This window comes from Styela clava, chromosome 2 (assembly GCF_964204865.1).
Source record: "Styela clava chromosome 2, kaStyClav1.hap1.2, whole genome shotgun sequence".
Classification (NCBI taxonomy): Eukaryota; Metazoa; Chordata; class Ascidiacea; order Stolidobranchia; family Styelidae; genus Styela; species Styela clava.
The window spans coordinates 22,427,216-22,454,289 of record NC_135251.1 but is presented as its reverse complement, the minus strand read 5'-3'; the positions used below and the strand labels follow the sequence as shown (position 1 = coordinate 22,454,289).

At 34.2% G+C, this 27,074-nt stretch overlaps 2 protein-coding genes across 3 annotated transcripts; both read left to right on the top strand.

Moving 5' to 3' along the window:
* The first annotated feature begins 3,536 nt into the window (after positions 1-3,536).
* LOC144432080 (centromere protein S-like) lies at positions 3,537-3,848 on the top strand. The gene has a single exon (XM_078120130.1). The coding sequence runs from the start codon at positions 3,537-3,539 to the stop codon at positions 3,846-3,848; it is 312 nt and encodes a 103-aa protein (XP_077976256.1).
* Positions 3,849-3,850: 2 nt separating this feature from the next.
* On the top strand, positions 3,851-26,580 carry LOC120335370 (uncharacterized). Of its 2 annotated transcripts, none has more exons than XM_039402867.2 (16): positions 3,851-4,746; positions 16,017-16,222; positions 16,798-16,904; positions 17,288-17,405; positions 17,851-18,004; positions 18,085-18,113; positions 18,422-18,535; positions 18,834-18,936; positions 19,165-19,296; positions 19,911-20,035; positions 20,386-20,552; positions 21,266-21,542; positions 21,668-21,785; positions 22,436-22,687; positions 23,397-23,658; positions 23,995-26,580. In XM_039402867.2, the coding sequence occupies exons 1-16, from the start codon at positions 4,642-4,644 to the stop codon at positions 24,852-24,854; spliced, it is 3,129 nt and encodes a 1,042-aa protein (XP_039258801.2). In that variant the 5' UTR covers positions 3,851-4,641; the 3' UTR covers positions 24,855-26,580. The 2 variants fall into 2 exon arrangements, with proteins under 2 accessions (XP_039258801.2, XP_039258800.2); XM_039402866.2 differs by lacking the exon at positions 3,851-4,746 and adding an exon at positions 12,129-12,316.
* Positions 26,581-27,074: the final 494 nt, after the last annotated feature.

The window sequence follows — 27,074 nt, the reverse complement described above, 5'->3', positions numbered from 1 at the left end:
TCGCCGATGACTATAATATGGTAACATATTTTTCACATTGGTAACATATTATCCACATTGAACTCATAATTCCCCACGAGAACAAAAAAGCAATTAACGTCGTCATTGTGTAACAATACATGTATATGCCGAATGAAATTTTTGTTTAGGGAGAATAAACACCGGCGTAAAAATGTTTAAAGGTTCAAAAACACGCCATGATGAGGAAAAAATCGGCGATTGTAACAAAATGCAATCGCGCACATTATTAGCGGACTTTTAAGTCTTCTAAAAATGTCAAAAGGGAAAAGATTCGACCCCTAATTTATTAGTATGTTTGTCAAGTGTCAAATTTACAGCTTTAGTATATAATTTATGTTTGAAATTTAGATTTATTTATGACTTGTATTAACCCTATTAAAAAGGGTTCAGCATTTGAATTGAGTAAAGTGCTTTTAACTTGCTCAGGAATATAAATCTAAAAGTAACAATTTTAACATTCATTTTGGGGCTCCGTGAATAATAGTCAACATTTTCAAGGGCTCCGCAACATCAAAAGTTTGAGAACCCCTGCCCTATACTTTACTATTGCAAAATTTTGGATGTATATTTTGCGGGAGTTTCGGAGAGTTTGCACTTACAAACTGAGTTACATAATAAAAAGCATCGATTTTATCACAATATACGACCAGGTGCCGCTAACAGGTAATGATAGCTAATTTTAGCATAGTCTATCGTAGATTTTCTGGGACTAATTTTTAATTACTGCAATTGAACTAAAGCTCACCGAAAAGTATAATGACAATTAAATAACTTCATTTACAATTACCATATTTCTCCGTGTATAACACGCGCCCGTAGATAACACGAACCTAGGTTTCAGTACATTTTTAACAAGAATATTTTCAAAACTCCATGCATAATACCGTAGTAGTATATATTTACGATAATACGCATATCAAAATTTCGTCCTCTCTTGTCTTGTAGATGTTTTATCTGGACGTTTCAGACATTCTGTCTGCTTGCCTTTTGTTAACTATATATATCTGGTAATATGTTTCATGTATTTGCCTGTGAAACATCTGCCAATCGTGATGTGATGTTATTTGACATTAAAATTTCTTGTTAAGTTATTTGTCCCTCCCCCTTTAAAAGCTGACAAGGCTCGATATCAGAAAGTGTTTTCAGACGCCGCACTTCAAAGAGAAGCCGTAGGTCACTCATAAGGTAATTTATTACCGTGAAGTTTTGCCGATTCGGCGGAACGAGAGAAACAGACCAGACAATGACTGCAGTTAACGGATGTAGGCTACAGCATATTTTTATCACTTTTATTTCATCATTTTTTCTGGGCCTTTATCAACACTAAATTGTTGTTGAACTGGGTATGCTTCTACCGAATCAATCATGATCTGATTCTAACAGACTTTGTCACATAAAATTAGGAACTTAAGATTATTAAATGTGACAATTATTAGCCATAAAATGAGAATTAATTTTTTTTGATATTTTGTAAACCAATGTATAATACGCACCCCCATATTTGTGAGACTAAATTTGACCACGAAAATGCGTATTATACGTGGGGAAATACGGTAATTTTCAAAAACACAACTGAAAACGAGGCAATGATTACAACCGCGCTCGAATATCTGTCCGAACGAGAGAAGTGTCTGAGGGGCTTTAAAAACTGCCATTGTTACGTCATTGTTTACGTTTTGCTGATTGGTCCTTATTATAGAAATAAGCAAGGAAATCGATGCTCGGTGAAACATCCAAGTAGAATTTCATGGGGTCAAAGATCAGGCAAACATGCATGGTTGCGCAGGTAGATTTAAACTGGTGGCGCCAAACAACGCCACAAACAAGCGCTACAAAACAAAACATTGCAGACAGGTTCGTAATAGACTACCCTACATTTTGAGGTGATATTTTATTTCAGACTGTTTTAAAAAATTAAATCACACATACCAGGGTTTGGTACTGTATAGTTTAGTACCACAAACTCTTTGTAGACTAGGCTATGTTTAAACACCGGCTAATTCTGTAATTAAATTAGTCTGCTATTTTCGTATTGCATAGTCCAGTAGTCAGACTCCCGGTACTGTATGCTACCGGCTGGCCGGTAACCTTTGCAGAATGCAGGTATGATTCATGCCTCAATAAATAACTACTTAACTAAGCTATGAAATAAAATGAATGAGTTTTAAAAAACTATAATACTGTACCGGTACCGTAATAGGTGAAAATTTCAGTTGTTGGTCGTAAAACAGTAAAAGCATGGACATGTCTCTTAGACTCTTAATACAGCAATAGGCTACAGCAATTCAGGAATGTTACCTAATAAAAATTGTACAACATTTTAGTTGAAGTTAGTTAGTTCAGTTGTGTCCTATCCATGATATAGTTCCCTAAATACAGGCCAGTCTGGATTTCATGGCCTTCTCGAACGAGAAATCGGGCGTGCAATCAGAAATTCCCGCGTGCAAATAAGAATTTCTGGCGTGCAATTATAGCTCACGGCGTGCAAAACAACTGCGCCCGCTAAACTGATTTCGAACTAAGATACCTCTCAATACATCCACGTAAAAATAAGTTGGATCATAGCAAAAATGGACGTTTGACCTTTGACCCCCAAAACATCATTTCTATATTTTGTCACTAATTTTGAGAGTGTTTGTGCGACTTTAGATACCGGTACTGTTCGGTACATCCGTGTAAAATTATTGTATTAAAAATACGCTGAATCAGAGCCATAAATGGCCAGCGTCGGTGAGGAGGCGATTTTTCTCACGGGATTCCTATCATTCAACACGATATGGTGATTTTTGCTTCGCATTTTTCGATCAGGCCAAATCTTGCAAGCAAGTATTAGTCGACAATTGTAAAGTTATAATTTTTTGGCATCTTTATATTACTAGATTATTGATTTTAAAACTATTTAAACCGATTTACACTGGTGAGCAATTGCAAATTTTTGGCGTGCAAAATTGAATTCGCTCGCGTGCATTTTTGTGGAGCGCTAGCGCCCTCGGGCGTGCATCTGCCATGGAATCCAGTCTGGAATACAGGAATAGTTCAATTCCATAAATAAGCCATATAGTCTACAGATATATTTAAAGCAGTAAAGACATCAATTCTTGAAAATGACACATCTCTACTTTAATAGACAGTTTAGGGGTGTTGACCCCCCATATTGGCATTGCCATATCACCACAAGATCGGTGAAACGTTACTTCGTAATAACCTAAAACAGTAAAAGGAAGCACAATCTAAAACATTTATATTTCTCAAAATGAAATAATCCGATTCGTTGCTGGAAAAAATATATTTGATGAAACCCCAAATTCAAAATCTAAATGGAAAAACTGCCAAATAACAATAATCAAACTTCTCAAAAACGGTACTGCATAATGGGTGTTGAGTATTTAAACGAATTACATAACTTATTAACCCTGTAACTTCAAAATATGCCATGTATTTTTCAGTGCCATTGCATATTTTAAATTATCACACAATATAAAAGGAATACCGTACCTTGCATTTCCTATCAAACAATGTCTAAAGATTTTGAAGAAGAAAGATTTAAACAAGTTATCCATTATACAGTGTCTAAAATATGTGAAAATATACAACATGAACAAAAAGATGAAATTGTTTTCACAAAGCAAACTATCGCTACCATTGCTGAAATAACTTACAGGCAATCTCAGATAATAGCAAACGATTTAGAGTGTTTTGCTCAACATGCAAAAAGAAAGCGGATAACTGTTGATGATGTTTTACTTTGTGCTCGAAGATCTCCAAGTTTACATCAGCACTTGGAAGAATTTAAGCAAAAATTGGCCAGTTCATCAAATGCAAAATGAAGCAAGCATGTGAATTGTGTGAGAAGGAAGCTTAGAAAACCCTTTTTATGAGGAATTCACTAATTCCAGAATTCTGTGATCTTGTAATTGATTGTCTCTCACAGATGAATAAATAAATATGCAGAGCTGCGGCAATGTGACTGAGTGTAAAGAATGATAGACAACTGTGAGATGAATCAGATCAAGTTTTAATACACTCATTTGTTAAAAAATTAGAGGGTGCTCCCGTAGTATGTGTACCGTGTTAGGCCATAATTTTATTCCTATTTTCCTTATTTTAGTTCTATTTCCAGATCCGGGACTGTCTGTATTAGCTAAGTGAATATCCCCCTGCTCATAGGCTTAGTCCTTTTACACAACTTGATGTAAAGTAGGCAAACAAAATTAGTTATCGCCACATCGGTACACATACTTCTGGAGCGCTGATTAGAGACCGAATAGTATCAAATGACATTCTTGATTTTTGATTTCTATGCAGTGGTATCAAATATACTATAGTATATGTTTCTAATTTGATGTGTTTGAATTTTTTCTTCCGAATATTTGAGACTGTTTAATTGCTGGTACTAGTTTTTCTGCATTTGAATCAATGATTAGATTCAAATTTTACTTGTTATATATCCCGTTGCTTTTCTAGTTCTAGCAATTCTGTAAAATTGATAGCATTCTTCTCTATATGTAATATCAGCAATGCTGTTTTTTTCATACTGTCTTTGATGAACTTTTATTTAATTTAATCTCTCAGGTTTATATTATAAATGTAATTGTTACTATAGTAACGACTATTGGAACCATGTCTTCACACAAGAAACGACCAAGATTTGACATTTTCTCAAGAAGCAAAACAATGAACAGAAGTTTGAGAATCAAAGATAGAAAAAGACGAATTTTTGATCAGGTAATTTTATGTAGATTTATCATATTCTGAAATGATTGAGGATTTTTCCAATATGCTTATTTATTAATTATATTGAAAAATATAGAATAGTAATTTATATAAAGAGACAATTACTTATTTTGGTATTATTGCGAAATTGACTTCAATGAGGAATTTTAATATTTTCAACCCAAATATTTTTCACATTTCTTGAAATGATTCAAACATCAGTTTTCGTCAGCACATGCCGGAAAGAGTTTTTGTTACACTTTTGGCTATTTTTATGGTTTGCTATAGTGGTTCATAAAATCAAACACTTTTTTGAAAAGGATTAATAACATAACACACATGTTTTGACATACTCTAATGTTGTGAAGAGCTTGTGCATGGATTGTTTAATGATTTATTTCTCTGTATAGATATTCCTATACTTTAATCATAATTAATGTTGAAGAAGAAATGGCATATATCTGAATAGAGTGCTATTGCCTTTGTAACTTTCTCAAAAATTGTTACAGCTGTCTGTTTTATCAGTTCATCAATCAACTTTGGTTATTGAGTGCATTATAAAGAATTTCCCTTTGACAATGATTTTGTATTTTCAAATGGTACATTTTATTCTGATTGTTGAATAATTTCCTGAATTGTTCGCGTTCATTATTGCCCGACAATTACCTATTCAGATCACCGGATGGCATTAGTCATCTTGTTGATTTCGCATACGATATTTCCACACATCGAACCATCTTGGCGCCGCATGGTTTGTGGTGACAGTTGAATTGTCATGAAACGCCAATTGAAAACTGATGTTTTGTTATCAAACTGACTGAGTGTGGCTTCCATCTGCCTTTATAGGAGGAAAGAATTTGTATTGTGCCAAGGTTTTTGACCTTTCAACCAGGGGCGGACACCCGGGGGGGCGAGGGGGGGCGGTCGCCCCCCCAATAATTTCGCAAAAAAATTTCATACATATTGTTTCCGCCTTACAAAATTATCATTTCCGAAAAGTGCGATAGTCAAGCGCAATTAAACGGTTAATAGTTACCGATATTATAACTGTTTTCTTACAATAATGCGCCTTCGGAGCACCTCACATTTTCGTGAAACATGCGCGCCCGCACGGGTAATACTCCGTCTTCAAACGCACCGCCGATCACGCGCCACGGTTTTGCACATCTAATTCATTTTTGTACAATTTAATATGATTTTCTCATTGTCAAAATCTTTCAATAGTGTTATTGTTGGCACTTGCGAGAGAAGTGTAAGAGGCAAACTGTGTTTCATTACAACAATTAATTATTATCGCTAAAAAATTAACTAGATCTAAAGTTGTTATAAACAATTTTCACCGCTGGACGTATCTTTTTACGTTATGGATTTCGTGCAAGGCCCAGCATAATTTGCGGGAAAAGATCAAAGCATTTACTATGTCGAAAAATTGAGAAGCGGAAATATGAAATACTAAAAATAAAACTGTAAACAACATAAGTTTTGAGGCCCGCGACAGTCTAAAAACGCTTTTCTAGGCATCGAAAATCGCAAAATTTCGTGTGCCAACGGCACAAATTATGTTTGCTTGACCATTAAAAACATTTCGTCACTAAAATCGAAACACGGTCAATTGTGAGCGGGATTTGCCTTTTTATCCATTACTTTTAAATTGACGTCGAAAATTTTCGTGTTAACATTAAACAAAGCTGAGAACGCGACTTTTCTCCGGTTTGTGATGATATATAAGATAATTAAAGTATATTCGATCACTTTTTGTATTTATTTATGTATTTTTATTGTACTGAAATAACTTTTACTACGTGAGAATTGACAGGAAATTTACGGATTTTTCGAAAGGTTTTATCTTTAAAAATAATCGGAGTGACAACATTGCGATTGAGCGGAGCCAGTGTGACAAGTACATCTCAAATTTATCGAATGCGCAAAATAGCAAAAATACGGATCAAAACAATATATAAACGGGCAGTTTACCACACATTTTTATGTCCGCGGATTGCCGTCGTGTTTTAGAGTGGCTCTTGTTTTGTCGACTCAACCGCAGTTTAACTTGAAGACAATAAAATTAATAAATCAAGACATTTTGAATATGCCCGTATCGGTCTTTGATTGATTACTTTGCACAAGTGAATATCATTTTTCGTTGATGAAGTCGGCTCTTTTAACAAGTGGCGTAATCGCGGCGACTGTTCCGCGTGGATTTCGAGGCGGTGAATTTGTATTTTTGATTTACTAGTATACTTTATAATTATTTTCATTGTATGAATTAAAATTGTACTATATGGGATTTTATATCAGATATCGAGATTTTTGTAACGGCGATAACGAGTTCGGAAGATTGCAAAAATACGTATCAAAATTAAATACATCAGGCAGCTTATCTCATATTTTTATGTCCTCATATCGCCGTGGTACTTTAGTTTAGTAATATTTATATTTTGACGTAAGAAGTCGCAACCGCGAGTTACGTTGCACACAATTAAATTAATATATAAGGACATTTTAGAATCTCGTGGCTGTCATGGATCGACAGAAAAATCATTATACGCTTAAATAGGCGGCTCTTTTAACGAGCGCGTAATCGCGGTGCTTGTTGCAGACGGCAATGGGAAGTTCCGACTTTGACCCCCCCCTCCGCCTTTTTTTAAATCCTGGCTGCGCGCCTGAACTTTTGCCTGTTTATTTTCGTATTAAATCATAAATAAAACTTGCAAAGTCATTGCGTGAATCCTGAATGTTATTTCGAGTTCAAATGATGATTTAATAAATCGGCAATAATGGCAATTCTACTAGTCAAATGATAATTCCTTGGTAAAATTTAGGAAAAAAATTCGCACTATAGCTTGTTACTTGTTTTGCATTTCTAATTTTTACGAAACGGCGTTAGTGCGCTTTATGCAGAACTAGGAATTGAAACAATAACCTAATACGACTCCTCACATTTGTTATTTTCTGTATGTTAGCAAGAGCCGTGGGCTAATTCTCGCGGAATTCAAGAAATTGGATCAGTGACGCGCAAGTTCCGTGTCCGAGCAAAGCTGCCTAGGTAATCGATATATGAGTAGCAAGATGACATGCTAATACTTAGAGAATGACATCGACAGGTTATTGTTACGTGACGATACACGGCGCGGTGTTTTTCGGTAGGCGATCCAAGTTCGCCCCCCCAAAATTATGGAAAGTGTCCGCCCCTGCTTTCAACTTGTGTTAAATGCTAACATAATGTGGTCATTTTTACCACAGTGTACTAATCCAGGATGCTGTTATATGAAAAAAAAACTTATTCAGATATTGGGCTCAGTAAAAGAGCTTATATTCTCTGTTCAGGCTTAGTCATTCAGCTTACATTTAAATTCCTTCATTAGTAAAGGAAGGATGAATATCATTTTGAAATGAATTTTAACTTCCAAAATATGAATGTTAGGATATCATGAAAATATTAGATTAAGAAGAATAGTTCAACAGAGGCGCATAATATACCGTACATTAAATCGGCATTTGTTTTGGCTCCAGTTTAAGTGGTGTGAAACTATTGGTTTTTAGATTGGTGATAATTCCGCCAGTGGGCAACACACTAGTTAATAGCAGTAGTAAAATACGCCAAATAGTAACTCCAAACCAAAAATGAAACTAGGAAAATGGGAGTGTCCTTTCAAGCCACGGCCGCATCGTTTCCATGACTTATTTAACTGTTAATGACGGAAAACTAAAAATACCGCGTTATTTCACTCTAACAGAAATGACTAATCAGAAATAAAACTACTTTTCAATTATACATATTTTAGTAATTCGGAATTGAGTTATAGAAAACCAAATTGGCGTGGCGTGTGTGGAAAGTTAAACCAATTTATACTAAATGCTTTTCTATCAAAAAATGTTTGAAATAATAGGCGGATAAAACCAATTGGTAGATATACATGTCATAAAATTAGTAGTAATACTAACCGTGCAATAATATGCGGACAAGACAAGACAGTGCTTTTTCAATTTCTTAAATATGCGATTGATTAACCAATATAACTTGCTCAACTAACTTGATAACTAAACCGCCATTTTCCTGATGGCATTGTTTATGTATATATACATATATGATGGGCATCGTTTTATCTATGCTAATACTTACTAATCCAGCATTATTTTGTTATTAATATTTGTACATATTTATATAATAATATTATAATTTGACTTCAAAAGTTCACTGAAAGTATTCAAATTAACTCTTCTTGCACGAAATATTATCCTAAAATATGTCCGACTGATCGCATGCCAAAAAACGACAAACTTCAGTATTTGATGTCATCGCGACATTATGTTATCTTATGCTGCGAATATCAAATTCGTCTTCGATTGTAATATTATTCGTCAATCATATTCAAGATTCATAAAGCGACGTTTGTGTAAATGCGTGTTTACTACTAGTCGATAATTTGTTATTGGGATGTAGTTGTGTTGTTTATTTACTTCTGTCCGCTTCGTCTTGAACCTGATACTGTGTCACCAATTACTTCATTCCACTAAATTTCGTGGCTCATAGCATTAGTATGTGGCTAATTTATTCCGCCTATACAGACTACGACCCCTAATACCTTATTGAAACTTGATTTTATTTTGCTGTTTATGCTTAATACATTGATATTCTAATGCGTTAACGTTGAAATCCCCAGTGAATTGTACGGAATTTTCACCTTTCCTAGGTAAACGTCCTCTTGGGAGAATTTCAGTTCTTAATTCGGGTTTGCGACGTCTGGTTTTCGATCGAAGGAGCGTAATTGAGTTTATTAATATTTTGTCGAAAACATTTGCGAGGAACCCGTGGCGTATTGCCTGACGTACAATCGCCATCGGTTTACTTGTGGCACTGTACATTTCTGAGGTGATTTTGCCTTGGGAGATATGGTAGTGCGTCATAATACGTGTCATTATTACTGACGTACAGGCCGAAATCGAAGTCGACCGATTGCAATTTTTCTGAAAACAGGCATATCGAATTGAGCGATTGTCGCAAACGGAAAAGTCATCTCTTCTTTTGTGTTCTGACGTAACTTTAAATTGCCTTGTCGATTTGAAAGTAATAAACACTTTCTCAGCGCTGAAATAAATTTACATACACAATACTTAATTCGTTGAAAACCGTACAAAAAACATCGTATTACAGCGTCATAGTTATATTTTTCAGTCGTTCACAACAAATCACTTTTTCTTTTGTGGTTACCGGTTGCGCTCAGAGGAGTCGGTGACATTCAAGTTTACGATAGAGGTGCTATTTTCACGGGTAATTGCTGCTCGATCAAATCCAAATTTGGATAACCTATCGGAAGCTTGCATGTGTAATGTCGCTAAAAGCTCTCAATTGATTTAACATTTGTCGAATTGATTGCATACACAACCAGTGTAGCGATGAGTGTTGAGCATGTTGTTAATTATCGTAGGTCGATCGCGTTCAAAGAAAAAGTAAGTTAGAGAGAGCGGTTATCATATCTTTCGCTAAACCAATTTGTGAACATCAATTATTTCGATATTTACATCACGCAGGACAAGTTGCTCGTTGAGTACAGTAACAGTTATTGTATAATATGATATTTGTAGATATAACTCCCATTTGGTTTTTGATTTATGAAAATACGATAAATAACGGAAGTTGTGTTATGTTCGTAATTTGATCTTCGAAAAGTTAAAGACTGGACTATATTGATGATAGAAAAGTGAATGGTCGTCAGTTTACATTCGGTTTCGTAGAATAAAATTAGATTAATTTAGTATGCAGGTCCCTAAGGTTTAGCGAGCCTTTTTTAATGACAGAATTGTACGGCGACAATAAAAGCATTCTGCATTATTTATGGTCATCCGAGAATGCTTCAAAACTTTCAAAATGAGGCTTCTATGAATAGAAAAAATATTAAGAATTAAGTTAGATGTATTTTTGTAAGATAGCATACTGGTGAGAATTTCCCACTGGGCATGACTAATTTCGTATCCCGGCTACCTTTATACCATTTCGAAACTAGTATAGTCAAATAGGTAGGACCTAGCGGAATATCATAGTTTTCGCTATGTCCAATCTTTGAGATTTTTCAAATCCTTAGGGACAATTACGCATACTTGGTACATATACCTACTATTACAGAAGCAAAGTTCGTCTTTCATCAGGCTATGTATCAAATCTTCAATGTAGATTTACTCAGGGATCATGTCAGACGAACGCTTGCCCAACAAGAATTTCAAGACGCATCTCCGATTATACGCAGACAGCTGCATAATGTCGGTTATATGCTTTTTGTCTAGTTGACATGTATCGATGCCAATTTACCGATGACCTTTATGTAATCGCCAACAGGATATTGTTGAAACGTAGTAGACGACTGGAGAAAGTATGCCTATTTCTGCCTGACGATTATGCGACTGTCATTTGGGACAGTTCTTGTTTTATAAAACAGCTTTCATGGTCTGAAATTAGTTTATGTTTGTTTGTAAACTCGCATAGACAGTGCAAGCAAGACAAGGTATTGCATATAGACAGATGCTAACTACCGACTAGGTACTGCTATAAAAAATGGGAGAAATGAGTTACCTTCGCAGATTTTGATGCATGCTATTCAATATGAATTTGGAAGATTTGATTCACAACTTTCGTATTAATTAAAATAAGTTCAGCCTGAAGCGATCTTCATATCGTAATTCCCGGGATTTCGTATTGTCGAAATTACTAATTCAACTATGAATGTTTATCTTGCTCGAAGACACATATAGTTAATAAATGTGGTGGATGATAATAAACTTAAAATATTCAAAACAGAAAAATAGTTGGGAGGATTCCCAATTTTGGAGGATATTCGAACTGAGGTATATCAGTTCGAATGTGGTAGATTCTTATATCGTTCAAGGTTAATTCTGCGTTAAATCTTCGAATTTGGATGTCCAACACTATTGCTCTTGTGGCAATAAATAGAATAAAATAATGAATTGAAATTATAATCAGAGGAAATTCATTAGATACAATAATGTTTGTTTTGATATAATTTATAACATAGTTAGGTTAGAGGTCGTTTATGACTAATCTCATTTCTCATTATGTTTCAATTAAACCTAACTGTGCACCTACAAAGCCCCCGAACCTCGTTACTAATTAATAAACCATTTGGTGCAAAGGTCTTGTCGAAGCTTATAATTTTATTGCATTTAATTTGCCTACTTTAGGTTAAAACTCTCATTTATCCCTCAAAAAATGAGTCCAAAAACAAATTTATTACAGCTAATAAAAAGTGGTTCATTATATTTAGGTTAGAAGATATCTTACATTTATTTCTGTCATTCGTGACAAAGAAGTTTTTCTTGATCACTGTTGGGAAATATATTTTACCTTACATTTTTAAAATTTACTTTTTATGTCGACCCAGATTAAATATAAAAGAATTATACATATGTGTGTGAAAATTTTTTTGAAGCATAGACTTTTACATTTATGAATATGACTGTCGAAAACGACACATGTTCGTTAACAAATGGAATATGCCCGGGCGGCAATGAAGTCCTTATGGATTTAAATTTATTTTATATACGACAGATTGGTGCCAGCTTGAAAAAGGTACGTATGATATGGATAATCGGACTGATCCCCTTCGCGTATTAAATAAAAAATCAATTAGTTATTATTTCAATTCTTAGAAAAATCACTACGCGGTTTGGTCACACATTTTCATCATAGATTTGTTGTGTGTACTTTGTGCAAATTTTATCAAAGCGCAACCAGACATCTTGAAATTTCGAAGGTTTTATTTAATATTTGAATTTCGACACGAAATTTGTCGTGGGTCGCAGTATACGATGTAGTATGTGTTATGTGACTGTTGAGAAGTTCATAACGTCATTGAATAGACGTTCAAAAAGTAAAATGCTTTTATATACAAAGGCTAAACAAATCAGTAACAACTGCTTTTCAAGTTGTTTTATAGTTCATATCAAACAAGTATTTTAGATTTGGTCATATTTGATATTTCGGCCTTATTAGTATACAGCACGGTAATTAATAAATAACACTTCATGACATTACGTTTTTTCGCACACTTGTATTTCGGCATATAAGAAACTCAATCGATAGCATAAGATGATGTAACTTTATTTACAAGCGATTGTGACATCATAGACTTAAGCTTACACGGAAATGCAATTACCTAACCAATTACGCTTCATAATAACGACTCTCGGGTACATTTTAGATTAAAGGTGATACCCTGCGATATACTTGGCTCATACTAATTATATTTAAATAACCTACTGCTACAAGTGGCCTAGAAATTCAACCATATTGGGTTCAAAAAAATTCTTTCATCCGTCGCGCGCGTTAAAATTGTAAATCTTGTTATTCCAACATAATAAAACATGGCAAAACCGCGAAGATAAATAGAATTCCCGAATGGTTTCATCTCGGGCGGCCAACAGGACTATTTAATTCCGTAAACGAAAAACATGTCTATATTCAGTATTAATATTATGTTAATGATCTCGGTTATCGCAGTCATGTCCATTGAACTTAACAATAAAGCTTAACTTAATATCGCTGAGTATTGGGCTATTTATCGTATTTCAGACTTAATATCAAAAACTTGTGATTACATTTTTATTGAAAAACTTGTGATTACATTTTTATTGAAAAACTTGTGATTACATTTTTATTGCTCGTCCATTTGGACGACCTTGTGTGACAAATAGGCACCTCGGGTCTGGGCCGTATTTTAATTGGATAGCGCGCTCTTGATGATCGCAAAACTAATTTGTCATGTCTTGCGTTTTAAATGTGTCACAAGTTCGTCAAGGGCAACCAAATATTTGCTCCGTTGAGTTTTTACCTTTTACGCAAAGTCAAAAACATACGACCGATATTTCGTTTATCTCCGATGACCCGCTCCATTTATGGCTTTATTTACGTCGCATCTTAGCGCTACCTAATGCCGATAATTGATTTTTTGTTCACTTGGTCGGTAAAGCAAAACGACTTCTTTATTTGGTATGGTAATGCGCAGATATTGAAACGAATCATTTTAACCATTTTTAAAAATGATTTGCAACTGCGATTAAAAAATTGCCCAATCGAAAGTTCGCTATTGATCTTTTTTTTTCTAATTCTCAACTATCCATACAGTCGACATTTTAACGTTTAACGCTAGCTACTATTGTGAATCTTATGGGGTCGGAGGACATTCAGCATCGAAAAAATTGTTTGCTTTTTTAGTTTTTGCAAATAAATAAGACTTTTGTTTATCGTGGTTAAAAGTATGAAATCCCGACCCCAGGGAAATCAAAATTTGGATTCCGACTCCGGGTAGTTGGAAAATACGACTCCCGACTCCACAGCCCTGATTTTACTTCACTACGAATAAAATGAGCATATCACATATTGAATTATCAGACATTTCATATGGATATTTGTTGTACTCGTTTTTTTGTGATGGGAATCTCGAGACGAAACTCCCCATTTTTTAATTTGATGCCAGATTTCAATAAGATTTTTATGTTCCTTTTTTTCTAACGCCAACAAATTTGTATGTATGATGTATGAACATGGGCAAAAGACGGAAGGAACTTGTGGCAGAACAGTTCTCCATCGTTGACCCTTATTCGGCATCATATATACAGAAAATGACATTGCTATGACCGGAACGCAACTGATTGAATCCAAAAAATTAATATCTCTATAATAACACCTCATCAAAATTTTACGCACCTTCAAATTAACACTTGGAGGGAATGTGTTAAAATAACAGCACACAGTGAAACCAGTAATCCTGGAAGATACTTATCACAATTTGGACGTTCAATTGGTGGGAATTAGTTACAAGTGTTTGCCCAGATTTCGTTTTAGTTTAATCCATTTATATGTTATTATGATGAAGTTATTTTTAGATGATTTGCTAATGACAAAATATGTCGTCATTGGTATTATACTAGGCATATAAAATTGAAATATTTACAATTTTTATTTGAACGCTGCTACCTGGAAAAATTTAATTAAATGCTTGGAAAAGGCTTGTGAGGTTTTTCAATCATAATTAGATTATTTGGGCCCATTTATTTTACCGCAAAAGTATTTTATTCAAGCGTTCAAAATATTATTGCCGTATCCCATATCATTGTGAGTAAATTTTTCGATATTGTTCCAAATGTCCTATACAGCACGCGATATTTTAAAACTGAAGGCAATCACGTGGTGTCAACCTTTACAAATGTACAAGATTTACTTGCATTCAATAGTAATTAGCATCCATGAATTTCTCTTATAGTGGATTTTACTTTGTTTATTATAATGACCTGATTGCACAACCACAAGAACATTTGTTGTTTGATTCGCGTCCAACGAAATCGCGTGACCGGTGTGCAGAACGGTAATACATCAATTATTTAAGGTTGTTTTGACGAGTATTTCGCGGCACAAATGTAATTTATTTCGCCACATTGACGCGGAACTTGAAATATTGCGGTCGAAGTCTTCTAGAAGAAAACAATGGACAACCGATAGAAATGTGCAAATCGGAAATAGTTGTGACACTTCGTGGCGAGCGATCGAAACGCTATTCATATACCAATGCCAAATTTTAGAGTCATGTGATTATGTACACGTATTAGAAATCAGGATTCATTTTTTTTTCGTCCATCAATACTGATAGGATCAGAGTTGGTTGAACCAGGGCGTAGCTGAGAATTTTCAAAGGGCTGGGCGGTTCTGAAATTTATAATGGCCAAGTTAGACCGTAACAGCTAGCGGGTCCGGTCGGAGGCCGGAAGAGTGGAATTTTAAGAGTCAACCCTCAGAGCATCTGAAAATACAGAAAAATGTTGTTTTCTTACGTTCAAAAGAATGTAAGAAGGCCCCAATCCCCTGGCTACGCTCCTGAGTTTGAGCCAAAGATTCCCATCCCACTAAATCCTTATATGCTTTGATTCTTTATATAATATAAATATTAATATATTGGATATATATAAAATAGTAATGAAATTACTCTGTGTTTATATCTCAAATTAGTTCAATATAAACCAATAATAAGAACTGGATTCACACTGTACAATGCACAAATATATTCCACCAAGGCTTTTAATAACATCAAAATGCCACTCAACAATAAACGGTTGCCGCTTTTTGGCAGTATGTACAGATTACAATATTGTCCTCCAATAATAAAATTCCTCGCTGAGTAGGAAAACGCTGATCCAAGATAAAATATTGAATATGATTTATGTTGTGTATTTGTTTTGAACATCCCTAATTACAATACTTCAATATTTTCTCACAGCATGTTGGAATCCAGGACAAGTTGGAGAAAGAAATTAAACTCAGAGATGGAGCATCACGTATGTTGGCGGCATGTACTCACGAGGATCAACTGCTCGAAGTTGCAAAGACCTTGCACACGTCAAATGCAAGAATGTATTCATACATGGCCGAACTACAAAAATTAAAAACTGCTGAAATTATGGAAAGAGTGATGGATGATGAAGGGTGATTAATCATATAATATTATCGAACAAACAGTTCTAGAAAATAAACTTTGCAAATTGCAATCAGTTTATCTCAATATGAATATGAATATTCTAAATAGATCTACATTATCTTAGTGCGTGTCTTTCAATGGTGATTTTGTAAGTTTTGACTTTAACGTTTGATATTTGATTTATTGATGCATATACTATTATTATTGACAAAATACAATGTTTATCTTATGTTAAATGCTTTGAAATCAATTTAGTTTTCAGTCGAACTAAATAGTTTCCACATCTTTACTCATGTTATGCATATCTGAGACCTCATCTGAATAGTGTGCTGATCTGAACTTCATTTTCCACCTTTTTTTTATGTATACTGTACTTTTATTTGTGTAATCGTGTTGTAACATGATCATGTAATCCGCATTTTCAAAAGATTTCAAACATCATGTCATGTAGACTGAGCAATATGGTGGTAAATGCACATCTCAATGTATCACCCTATATTGTGAGATCAGGAAATCTAATCATTGAATACAGAACATTTCCAAAATTTCATACCCAATCCTTTTAATGCTGTTTATTTTGTAGAATTCAAAATGAATCGAAAGTATGTTCAGGCAGAGTGGCTATCTCTGACATTAGAATCCCATTAATGTGGAATGATCCTGAAAGATACATAGGAGCTAAAGTGAAAGGTTAGTTCAAAATTTTCCGTTTTCAAAATGCGTTCAATGTGCAGAGTTGCTTCGACTACAGGCTCTTGCTTGGCTAATGAAGAAGTAAAATTGTCTCATTATTGAACACGGAATGCCACTCTGTGTTTTATGTCTTACAACCTTGATGTATGAGAATGAATAATTGGACGAAGCTGTATCCAATCAAATATTTCAAGAATTTTCCAGAACTGATTCTACAACAATCTAACTTACAAACCATATACATGGTGGTTAGCAGCATAGTGGCAATAAGGCTTATTGGCACAAGCCAATCTTGAAGTCAAATCTTCATGTTCCTGTGTGAAATCCTTCCCACTACTTCAAACAGATAAATGATATAAATAAATAAATTTGTTTTCTAGAGGCCAGCAGGTATGCTGTATTTTGTTTGGTTCGTGTTGGAGGGGAAGTACAAGATACTGAACTTGTATGCACAGATAAAACAACTACTGATGTTGGATTTAGAGATGTTCTTGTATTGTAAGTATAGCATACTTTACATTACTTGGTAAAGTTGATTTGAAGCAGGTTTTTACTCACTGCTGTTAATGCTAAATTCACTAAAACAACATTAACTCTAATATACCCTCTAGATCCGAACGAATCAATAGTTCATATGTCATATTGAGCAAATTGAATAGAGAATCAATTGAATCCTTGTTTATCTGAACTATATTAATATATTGGTCTTTGTTAAACATGTCACAATATAGAATATACTTGATATTTGAAAACAGTATACTTAAATGCATTTGGAATAGTTAAGAATTTCTGTTTTTTCCATCCCTGACTTTAACCAAAGACTCGCAGCATATCTATCTAAACAAGAGTGTGACTCTACACTATTAGATTTTGGTTATGAAACAATACATTTTTATATCATTACTTTATATTTGTTGAAACATTTCCTTTTTTTTTATTACAGTGAGGAAACTGCTCATAACTTTAAAATGGAAATTGAAATTCATGCTTTTCCGATGTCTGAAGGTTCAATATCTGCACCCACTCCACAGAAGTTGTTGGCAAGATTAAATAGGTCTATTGGTAAATCAGAAGGAAAAAGAATAAGAGATAGATTGGTGAGTGGCATATCTGATTTTTAGTTGGTAATTTCGCTTGTCACCAATCACTAATTTTTATCTTTTTTTTTCCTTTTCAGAAGGAAAGCCCATCTGCCAATATGAACATGTAAGTGATCAGATTTTTAAATCTCATAATTCAAATGTAAAATTTCATTCATTATTATTCCATCTATATTATATAATGAGTAAATAGGTAAATTAATGATTTCTAAAGAGACAATATTGTCCTGAGGAGCTTTTTTTCTTGATAAAGCATCATTTTTATTATATTTGATCATCACTTTTGTTCTGCATTCCGAAAACCAGTACAATCTACTCTCATATTTGCTGATAGCATCATAGATTGCTTTACATCTCATTTTTCTGTCTTATATTCTCAAATTTTTCATCAGAAACAATCAATCACTATTTCAGGGGTCCTCAATATGAAAAACTTGGAAAATTAGCGTTAGATCTCACATCAGTTGATGACCATATCAGATCACATGATATAACAAGAGTTGCTCCAACAGCAAATAATTCAGGAAGGTAACTTGCATATTTACATCAAGTCGATTCATAGATGCTTATACAGTGCTTGAGAGCTAGTTTGAAAATCAATGGCTCCAGCTCCGGATCCCCAATGAGGGGCTCCATCTATTACGGTAAGCTTAGTTCTAGCCCCAACAGAACTTCAGGCTCTGGCTGCTCATCCCTATCTGATATCCTGCTATATACTTCCTGGTTCACTTTGGAGTTCGTTCAGGAATGAACACTGAAATGTTAAAAAGTTCTTAAATTTATCTCAAGTTAAAAACTGAAAAAGACAATATTTTCTTGTTTATAGATCAAAACCACTTTTACCATTATATGGCAGTTTAACATGCAGACTTGTTGCACAACCAAAATGTATCACAGAGAAAAGTATCACAGGATTTTTGCACTATATGGTAAGTACATTTATTTATGGATAGAAAAGTGCAATTTTCTTTGCTATATAGGAGGATGGTGTGTAATATACTTTAAGTGCAGACTAAAAGTGTGTACCATTCTCAAAAAGTCAACAAGCCCAATTTCCACCTACCTTCCTTTTTTCTTTATTTTCTGTAGTTTGAGCTTTCTCGTGCTTGCTTTTGCTATTCGAATTACCAAGCATAATATTTGTTTGTTCTTGTTAGGAAGTTGGTCATGGTATGCCATGTTGGTCATATATGTGGTGTGAAGTGAGAGCTGGTAAACTACAATGTTGGTTAAATCCTGAAGATGTTGCGGAGAAAACTCCTCAGAATTCAATCAATCTGATTGCATCGGTAAGATTACAAACTTTGAGATTTTTTGTGATTCTGCCATGTTGATATTTTTATTCTAGCCATGTTGAATTTTTTATATTACAATTTAATCTTATTCCTTGAATTTGTTTACCGGTATGTTAAACCACAAACGCCAATCGGTGCATTTAAGTTACAAGGTGGTTATATTCTAATTGATGAGCAGCCTGATTAGTTGAGTTTTAGCAAATTGAATCCATAATGCATGTTGAGTTTTACTGACTGACTTGGAGTAAATTTAACCCTCTTTGGGCTAGGGGTATACATGGCCACTGTACACAATTGGGTACTCCTGGAGTGTGTGTACCAGGATAGGATTATGCCATAGTTTTATTCCTATTTCCTTTACGAGTTTGGGGGCTGTTTGTGTTAGCCAAGTGAATACACCCCATGCTCATAGGTTTCAGTCCCTTTACACAACTTGATGTAAATAGGCAAACAAAATTAGTTACCTCCACATTGGTACACACACGTCTGGACCGCCCACAATTGTAGTGGTAAATTGATTTAAATTTCACTTACTCTAAATTTGCCATGAGTTAAACAATAGGATAAAGACTCCTCCAAAGTTTTACTATTAAAAGTTAATTTGACAGGATATAAAAATTAATGAAATTGAGAAGAATCGACAGAAGAGACCGAATAGTTTTCAAGTTCGTGATCTGGTTGATCGACATATTTTTTCATCCAGTTGTAAAGATGACATGTCTAAATGGATCAAGTAAGTCTGTAACTAATTAAAACGATGGGCACATTATCATTAACAGGTGTACGAAAGCCATACAGAAAGCTAATAGTCTGAAGTTATTCAAGATGTTTTATTATTGCCATTGTCTGATGAAATCGGAATGCTAGAAGGCTATTACTTTTATTGCGGTAGGGCCCAGTAGGCCTATGTCTTCCCAAATTTTACTAGTATATGTAATTCAAGAACACACCTTGGTGCAACTTTCATTTGCCGGGAATTTTGCTTCCTATACTTTGGCAATATTAGACATTCGACCAGCAATCCTATGCTCTCTTGCTTCTTGATGGCGTTATTAATTTCATGGTAACCTGTCAAATATTTAGAAATCTGCGGCAACACAGATCTGATTATGCGGCCTGGAGTATTGCCTGTGTACGTGAGAAAGATGGATCTGCTCCTATGTATATTGCATCACCTTCACCTTACAAATCACCATCGCATATGTTGTTCGATGCATCTGTCAGAAAAACATTGATCTATGAGCAAATGAGTGAGTAGAAGTGGAAAATGGTCTAAATTCTATTTTTATTGGATCATGTTAAAAGTTGAATCAGTTTTCTTTTGGTATTGTTGTAGGAATTTCAGCATTAAAAACAACATATTGTTGGTAACTCGCTAACTACTCTGGTAAAGAGGTGCTAGAAGCTATGTGGAGAGGAGGGTCCCACCTACAGAAATTAAAAATGGCACATCAGCGATTATACCTATCTGTGCAGTGTGCATATAACTGTTTTATCCCATAAATGCTGTTTGCCCAATGCCCATATCCATTATGTCTGGGTAGGTTTTTTTCATTATTACTGTCACAAACTATTGGACTCAAGCCTAGTGTGAGTGGAGCAAGTTTTCTCCACATCTTAAGCCAAATTATGCAGAAAAGTTGCAAGAGAACATTTACTATAATTTGTAACAAAGTCTATAAAAATGTATGTCTTATCTATTGGAGTTGTAAACAGGGCTTCGGAAGCTGGTTTGAAATCATACTGGCTCTGGTATCAGCTCTAGAGCTTCATTTTCAGCTTGGAGCTTGGTTCCAGGCTTCGGCTCCCTAACCCGAGTTGTAAAACCCTTCTCTACCTCAACTAAACTACTTATGAAACTAAAATATTAGAATATAAAAATATCTTCTGTAACTATCATCACCTCTAATTCAGGTTTGAATTCAAATATTTTCCTTTAAAATCTACATTTTCACTTTATCAGGTATTGAATCTCCAACAAGCCCAGATTTTGGAACAGTTGCAGTCAGTGACATGTTACAGAAAACTGATAACACTCAATCCGACTCTGTGGGAGTGGCTATGGTTGAAGCCAACCAATCAACACCTTGGGCAGGCTTGTTCAGTGGAGCGATCAATCGGTCTGTGATGAGAGTGACAAAACTAAAAGATGTTCAAAACATTGAATTTTCGAATCCACAACCTGCTAAAAAATCATCAAGATTGAGAACAAAAAGCTATGAAGATAATATAAGCACAAGGTATTTATTTTATTTATGTTGTTGACTTTTTAATTAATTCATTTTTTAAAAACATGCTTATTGTGGATATTATTTCTAATTTGGATAAAGAAATGCAGTAAGTTTATATTTTACATCATTTACAGATCAGGCAGTGGTTCTAGTAGTTCTTCCAAGAACAAGAAAGATCGTCAGAAGCCACCTATTCCGCAACATAGATCTTTTGAAGATATGAATGTCGTGAAGCTTCGTGTTAAATCTCCAGTAAGTTGTAAATGGCAGTTTTGATTTATGAGTTAGAAAATTTCATTTAGAGAGAAGAAAATATCTATCAGAACCTGTATATATATATTATTTACTTTACCTAGTAACTGATTTTAAATTTTATTGTGATGGCAGGGCTACATTTCCCATGTTTAAACATACAACAAATCATTTTAGTGTTTTCAGCATTGCTATGAGTCGAAGATTGGCATGGTTTTACCTGAGTCGGAGGGCGATAATCATATTTTCAAACTCCGAAATTCTGAATTCTCCACAGTCAGTATTTCGGACTCTTAATTATAGAAAGGAAGAACTCAAATTTTTTCACATAATTTCAAAATGCATCGGGTTTACCAAGTGTTCTTAACACTAATAGTCTATTAAAAAAGCTTGCATGCATGGAAGTTTTTGTTACCTAAATTTGATCGAAATTTTCTACATCCCAGAGTCAAAATCTAAATATTTTTTAAAATTGTATTTCAATCTAAAGTTCGAGTCAATGGTTAATTTTTTCCCCAATCCTTAGCTCTGGTTTTCAGAGTCACAGGTAGTTTGAAGACCTATGGATATACTGGATAGAAAAAAAAAACGAAAAAAATATTCACCCATATTTGTGTAATTTAAATTTGTAAAAATAATTTTCATTGCAGGCACCCACAAAACCTGCTCCAAAAATTGAAGATTTGAAGAGTTTTAATTCTGAATCTTGTTCTGAAACTGGCTTGAGTGATTTTTGTCAAAGTTCTGATGACGTCTTTCTATCTTCTGATGAAAATATTCTCAATTCACCCACAAGAAGAAAAAAATCACCACAAAATCAAACGCCAAATAGTAAAACTAAAGGAAGAAAGAAAAGAAGAGCTCCTCAACCACCCTCATCAGCTACTCACCTTCAAGCAGAAGTAAGAAATAGAAATTGTTTGGTTTTATATTCTATTTATTTAGATTTATGGAGCTGTCCACACTTAGATATTTACATGCAAATGAATTGTTTCTGTCAGAGCCGTACTTAAATCGTAGCTATTTGAAAATTCTTAAACATTTGAAAGTTGCAATCAGTAAGTTGTATGAATGCTGTTAAAGGCTAGGTATGAAATATTTTACTAAGTTTTTAAAAGTAAAAACCTATCTATGCCTATTTATATAATTATTTCATTAAAACGAATTTGCCCGAAATTTCCATTTGTGAATAGTGTTAGGATCAATTAGAAATTTTCTAAATGTTTTCATGATCATATTGACTTGAACTGTGTCAAGTACCTCATCAATCTGTATTTCTATCGGGTTGTTCTGTCCTATAATTCTTTATAGAGTCAGGGACTGACTACTGGCATTCCATTAGTTGCACACTAACTTCTGAGTGTTTCTTTATTTCTGAGTAGGTCTGAGTAACCTTGCTTCGAGCAAATTTCAATAAAAAATGTATTTTGCAATAAAGTCATGTTCTCACAGTAAAAAGGTGTGTTCTTCCAGAAGAAAAAAAACAATCTCAAATATTTGATACAATAACAAACAACTTTTTCGAATAACATGATTCCAATTTTTGATTTAATGGAAATCTTTGACCATTATTATAGCAGCAAAAAAATTAACTTTTTATATCATTTTCAGACTGATCATCGTTCAATGAACTTGCGATCAAGAAGCAAAGCAAGTTTATCATCCGCGTCATCTCTGGATGACATACTGGAAAACGACTCTAGAAAAACAACACAGCATAATTCAACAGATTCATTTTATCATCATTTCCCACAGCCTTCACCAAGACTGCAAAGACTAAATGATATTTATTCGCAAAATTCTGATCCAGAAGGAAGAAACAGTCAACTCAGTTTGATATCTAATAGTACTCAGTTCTCAACTACGTCATCAGGTATGTAGAAGTATTATTGCGTATTGATAATAAAATCAAACTATGGCTGCGAAGTCAGGACTCCACAGACTCTCCAAGCCATTTCGATACCTTCTTATGCCAGGAATATGCACTTCTTAACTGAAAATTTCAGGATAAGCAATACAATGAATTAACTGAACTGGAGTGATTTATTTTTCAATATTATCAATTTATTAGTGGAGGAATAAAAATTTTGCTGAGGCATATTGTTTGAACATGAACTGATAACAAAAAGGTTCAGTATAATCAAATTTTCTGCATCCAACTAAGTATTTGATTCGATCTATCTTTTATTCACATGTATATTTTTTTTAGGTTACAAATCTGATTCAGAAGGACTCGTGACAACTTCATCTCGAGACATAATTTCTTCAAAGCAACGAGCAAGATATGAAGTCGATGTTTGTGAACAACAGGTCAAAACAAACCCCATTAAAAAGACAGGTGTGAAAGTTTTACCCACGAATGTACCATTGGGTATCAAACTAACCCCACACAAATTTTCGAGAAGCCATTCATGGGACGCTGAAGCAGTTTTACATTCCTCTGATGAAGCAACAAGGCTAAGGTATAGTTCCACACCTTCATCAAGTCGAAATGGGATTTCCAGTAAACCACCACCACTTCCAAAACCTAATTCAGTGCCAAGAAAACAAACGAGTAAAAACGACAAACTCGTTATGCAAATGTTGTCGTCAAAAACACTAGAAAGTCCAACTGGTTTGAGACCACCGTTTCCAAGACCAATTCCGGCTCCAAGACGCTCGTATTTAACTGCAGTTGAGTCAAGTAAAGTGGCTACTAAGGCTACAAGTTTAAGCGATATTCCTGGTTCTCCAGCAATACGGAACAACACACAAGACAATGATTCAGACTATGCGGAAGTGGATGACATAATATATGCAGTTCCAATACCAAAAGAGCTTCGTTCCGTTAATAATAACAACGCCGTCCATTTGAAGGAAGAACCTGTCTATGCAGAAGTCGATAAAAGTAAGAAAATTAAAAATCGTGCAGCATGCAAGAATACGAATGAAAAATCACGAAAGATTGGTGTTGACGCATACACGAAAGCCCACAAAGCTATCATAACAGTATGTAAACAACGTATGGAAGAACAAGAAAAAATAGAAAGAAAAAATAGCAGATCTGATGAAGAGACTGTTTATGTTTAAAAAGATTGAAGTCTGGTTGAAGTTTGAAATATTCTTCCATCATAAAATAGGACTTTCACCTTTGTGGTCACCAAGCATTATTTGGGAATTGGTCAAAAGATAGAGTTTACATTTTTAGACTCTCTCAATTCAGATTTAAATTATGTCCTTGAACAGGGCAGAGATGAGGAGTAGTCAAAAAATAGATCTCAGAAGGTGAAAGTGAATTAAACTGTCTCTTTGGATATACATAAGCTTATTATGACGCTCGCTGTGATTTTTACTTTATGTCAACTGCTCAGTCGCTGTAGTTAATAGTTGCTATTGTGAATTTTGTATACATAATATCAGTAAATAAAATTAGATTTCGTAAATGCAAAATGTTTAATGTAGTTTGATATGGATTCTTGACTATTGAAGTTAGTGTTTGTTTTGTGTAAGATTAGTTTCTACCCAAATACTGATTTTTGTTTTTAAAAAAGAATCTTTTTATTGACTGGCTTTTATTTTTCATCGATACAAGCCTCCTAACATGCTGATATTGAACCATGAGGGCTTTATGAAAGCTGAAAAAAAAGTTTGATTTGAGATTAACTCCGAGAAGCAACCAAAAAAAATTTGACAATAAACTAGAAAGTTCTAAAACACAACCCAGGTTGAGACTCAATTTCAAAACATCTTTGTTTAAAAACTCTCACTATATTGAGGGTGCGGATTTTTAGATTCTTCCAATTATTTTGTATGATAGTTCCACGATTTATTTCTTTTTATTAATCATGCTTTTGATAGAGCAAATGTATAATTTCACTTGTGTCTTAAATGTTTTAATTATATATAAGGGTGATTGTTGTGCTGTCTTATTTAACAATTTTAGAATAATAAAATGAATGTATTTCGTAATTTCATATTTACCTAATTTTTTTTTAATCATTTTGAAATTCATCATGTTTTATAATAATTTGAAAGAGACAACATTGATGTCTCAGATTGATGTAAGCAGACTTTTTTTTCCATGTTTGAAAACATATTTTTTACAAACCAATTAACGTAGTACTCTGCTATTGCCATTTGTCTAATGTGTTTTAGAGAATCAAACTAGACTTACAAATTGTTTAGGATTGTAACCGGGACTGTGGAGTTGTGGTTTATCTGTATTCACTGTAGCCACGATTGTATTTTCAAACTGCCCTGATTCCAGTTGGACTTTCCTATGGTGACAATAGAATTCAAAATTTTCTACCAAAACTCAAAAAAGCAAAACCATTAAGTTCACTAAGCGCTTTTAACAGTCTATTGAAGAAGCCTTGCACATGCCAAAGTTTTTTTCAGTCATTATGAGTCTAAATCTTTTATAACCTAGTGTTGGGAGTCTAATTTTTCTCAACCCAGATTCGATCATATATTTTCCTCAACTCCACAGCCCTGGTTATGACAGATTAGTCTATCTATTCAAATTTCCAATATTTTAATGTGCTGTTATGTGACAAGGCATGGTGCGATTGCCATGCTGCTTGAATGACAAGAAATGAATAGGGTTGTTCTGATCTGTAGAGGGAAGAACTGTTATATATCAATCATATTGTGTCAATGTTTTGCTTGCCACATAAATCTGCTTTTAGTTGCTGTGATAGTCTGTTGTGCAGCTTGCCACTGTTTTGTCTCACAATCAAAGCAATTTATTTCTTACCAATCATTTTTCTTCAGTGATTCATTATCATGATTTTGTGGAATAAATTCATAGTAATAATATAAATACATGTAGTTGTCTCATTTTCACCAATCCATGAAATGCTAGTATGGGTGTGCTGTTAGAATGCCTGAATTAATTAATAGATCTTCACCCATAATATTAGAATATACAGTACAAGTCAGACCATGCTCCCCACTTAACCAGCTACCAGTTTAACAAACTATTTCTCAATCTAAATTTCGGAATAGCTGTGTCTGTTAGAAACTTCACTAAGTAGATAAGTGTAACCCCCTATATAATTTAGCAGCAACCAACACTTTGGCAAACAATCATCTTAAGAATATGGAGAAGTGCAATCGCACGCTAAAGCATTGAGGTAATAAGTTAATAACTCAATGTTAGTATCAGTAAGCGCTATCGACTGGGTTTCTGAGGAACGAACTACTTATCCACTCTTCTATGCTCATGAACTGCCGGATTTTAATGAATACTGTAGCAAATGTAAAGATAACTATTCTAAGTGAAATATGTTGAATTATGCATGTCTGAAG